The sequence below is a fragment of the Galeopterus variegatus genome, unplaced genomic scaffold, assembly GCF_000696425.1.
Source record: "Galeopterus variegatus unplaced genomic scaffold, G_variegatus-3.0.2 Scaffold1841, whole genome shotgun sequence".
Lineage (NCBI taxonomy): Eukaryota > Metazoa > Chordata > Mammalia > Dermoptera > Cynocephalidae > Galeopterus > Galeopterus variegatus.
In genome coordinates, this window is record NW_007727952.1 from 115,311 (window position 1) to 118,428 (window position 3,118).

The 3,118-nt window shown below is 35.6% G+C and overlaps 1 protein-coding gene across 1 annotated transcript in view; it reads left to right on the forward strand.

Moving 5' to 3' along the window:
- Positions 1–3,118, forward strand: part of LOC103595779 (zinc finger protein 665-like) — a 17,030-nt gene that overhangs the window by 12,078 nt on the left and 1,834 nt on the right. Inside the window, 1 exon segment of the mRNA XM_008579255.1 lies at positions 2,286–3,091. Within this exon segment, the coding sequence (XP_008577477.1) occupies positions 2,286–3,091 (806 nt within the window).

The following is a 3,118-nucleotide window of genomic DNA, read 5'->3' on the forward strand; positions in this document are numbered from 1 at the left end:
AGAGCAAAGCCCTTTGCTGTTTTTGCCAATATTTTTGCTAGGTTTCAGACCTGAAAACATCTGATCTGTGTGCCTTAAACAAATCAATTGTATAACTTCCTAAGAGGGTTCATACATCTATACCCCTACCTTTTATTTTTCTGATTTTTTTTATACTTTCCAAAATTTAATCCCTGCATTTCTCCTCTTAGACATTTCTCTTTGCTGATCACTTTCTCAATATTTTTGTTTGTTCTATTTTTCTCCATTCTTATGAATATTTAAATTCAGACTGTATTCATGTTTTTTCACTTAAAACTGAATACTTGAAATGAGGTAATTTATAAGGGAAAAAATATTCCTTACAATTCTGTAGGCCAGGAAGTCCAAAATAGAGGATTTGCATCTATTGAGGACCTTCCAATGGGTAGGGACTCTCAGTAGATTCCAGGGTTGGTACAGAATATCACAAGGTGGTGACAGTGACAAAAGCATGTTCACATGCTTTCTTTCTCTTCTTATAAAGCCACCAGTCTAATAACTGATAATCCCCATTAAACCACAAGCCCACTAATCCATGGGCTTTTATTAGTCCATATATTAATCCACTTATGGGGGCAGAGGCCTCACTATTTAATCACCTCACAAAGGCCTCACCTTTCAAATACCACAGTTGGATTTCCCACACTCAGCATGTCACAATGATGACCAAGCTTCAATATGAACTTCAGGGGTGGGGGGCAGTACCTGAACTATAGCACAGACATTTATTCATACACTTATTTTTTAACCACATCTTGAGGACATTTTAAGCACTTTTAATTGTATAGTTGTATTTACAAGAAGAGTTATCAAAATAGCATCCCTCTTTCATACAGTTTACATTCTGATGAGAGAGAAATGTGTGTGTGTGTGTGTGTATGTTAAGTAGTTATATTAGAATCATGAGGAATAATGAACCAGAGTGAGAGGTTTAGAAAATATGTTTGGAGAAGGAAGATTATTGAGTGCTTAACTTTTACATACTGTCAGTTTGACTTAGCTCTTTTCTAAAATTTGACATATAATATGTAGTTGAATATAAAATGTCAATTTGAGAGTGGACATCATTCTTGGAGGTATACACTTGGAAATCAGTGGCTTAAAGCTGATTTTAAAAGTCATGCTTATAGAGGAAGTCACCTAGGGAGTAGATAAGAAAAAGAAAAAAGCTCTAGAGGTGAGCCTTGTGTACCATATCAGAAATTATAAAGCTAAGGAGGACCCAGCATAGGAGCATAGAAAGTGTTAGTCATGGACTTGGGAGGAGAACCTGGAGATTCTGGGTTCCAGGGTCAAGTGAACCAAAAGTTTTATGTTGATGGCTCAGATTTCTTTTGGGGAGTAGAATTTGAAGCTAGCATTTTTCTCTCCTTGTTAAAATCATTCTAAAACAACAAAGGAAATAAAAAATGTACAGAAGACATTATTTTCTGTGAAATTAAGAGACACATGAAACTTCAATGTATAGAACAAATGCTTTCAGAAGCAGTGAATTATAAAGGATAAGTGTGTGCACCAGAAATTGGGGAGGGGGGTGCCAGTTGATCTTAGGGGAGGTAGAATAGCATTTTGCAGCAATGGTAGAAAGAGCGAGTGTGATGCAGAACCAAAACTTTTAGACCAGCCAAAAGGGGTTGCCGATGGTGGAAGACTGGAGATTTTTGAGGAGCATAGGAAGTGAGTTTAAATGAGTAATTTTTATGAAGCTGTCTTCTTCTAAAGTGGGGAATTTTTTTTTTAATTTGAAATCTCCCCATATGCTTATAGCTCTTTCCAAAAGAAGAGTGAACACTAAACAAACATAGGTGCAATATCCTGAAGCTAAGCCATATTCCTTATTTAAGGGACAAAGAATTGGCTTGCTCCTGAACCTTAAAGAAGATAATCCAAGAAAACCTTGCCACCTTCAGAGCGCAATAGGAATAATAAAAGCACTACAAGACACCCACTGTTGCTGTAAGAATAAAGCAAATAAAAAAGAACAGGGCAGACAGTTGGCTGATGATAAGCACTTGTTTGAAAACAACTAAGCAGTGAGTGAACATTTTTACTAAATATTTTCTTGTGAATAAAAAATAAAGAAGCAAAGGAAAAGATGACTAAACATTAGAAAACATATTAATATAACCTATAAAACTAATACCCATTTTTAAAAATTACAATCTTATGCCATTAGGATAGGAAGAAACATTTTTATCTTGGCATGTGCATTCATAGAAAATGCTTATGTTGGTTTATGGGAATGGATTTTTTTCTCATTTTAGATCTCCACATAGTCAATGACCAAATTGAGAAAAGTCAAGAAAATCACAGTAAATACTTGTGGCAAGTTTTAATCATCGACAGCAAAACATCAACTGAGGAGAGAGTTAAGTTGGAAAAAACATTTAATTTGAGCTCAAACTTTACTTCAAATCTGATTATAAACAGTGAAAACTCTTCAGAAATTAACAATGAGAAGTTTAATGTATGTCAGTATGCACTTCCTCCTAGAAATCCTGATAAGACACATGTTAGAGAGACACCTGATGAGCAAAATAAAACTGGGAAATCCCACACACATTGTGAGCATCTTAGTCAGAATAACAAGATTCAAGTTGTGCAGCACCCTTTTGAATATAGTAAACCAGGGAAACCCTTCAACACAGAGCCAATATTATTGGCACATAAGAAGCTTCATTTGGGAGAAACTACCTGTAAATATAATGAATGTGGGAAAGCCTTTTGTAACTCAGCTCTCCTTGACCAAGAGATAACTCAGGTATCGAGGAAAACATTTCAATGTGATGTACGTGGGAAAGTATTCTATACAAAGTCTGAACTCACTAAACATCAGCAAATTCACACAGCAGAAAAATCCTACAAATGTAAAGAATGTGATAAAACCTTCATGAAGAAGTTATCTCTTACAGTCCACAAAAGGGCACATACAGGGGAGAAGCTTTATACATGTAATGACTGTGGAAAAACTTTTCACCAGAACTCGCTCTTCAGAAGTCATCAGAGAACTTACACAGTTGACAAACCATATGAATGTAATGAATGTAGGAAATCTTTTTCCCACAACTCAGCCCACCATACACATAATCAGCCCACC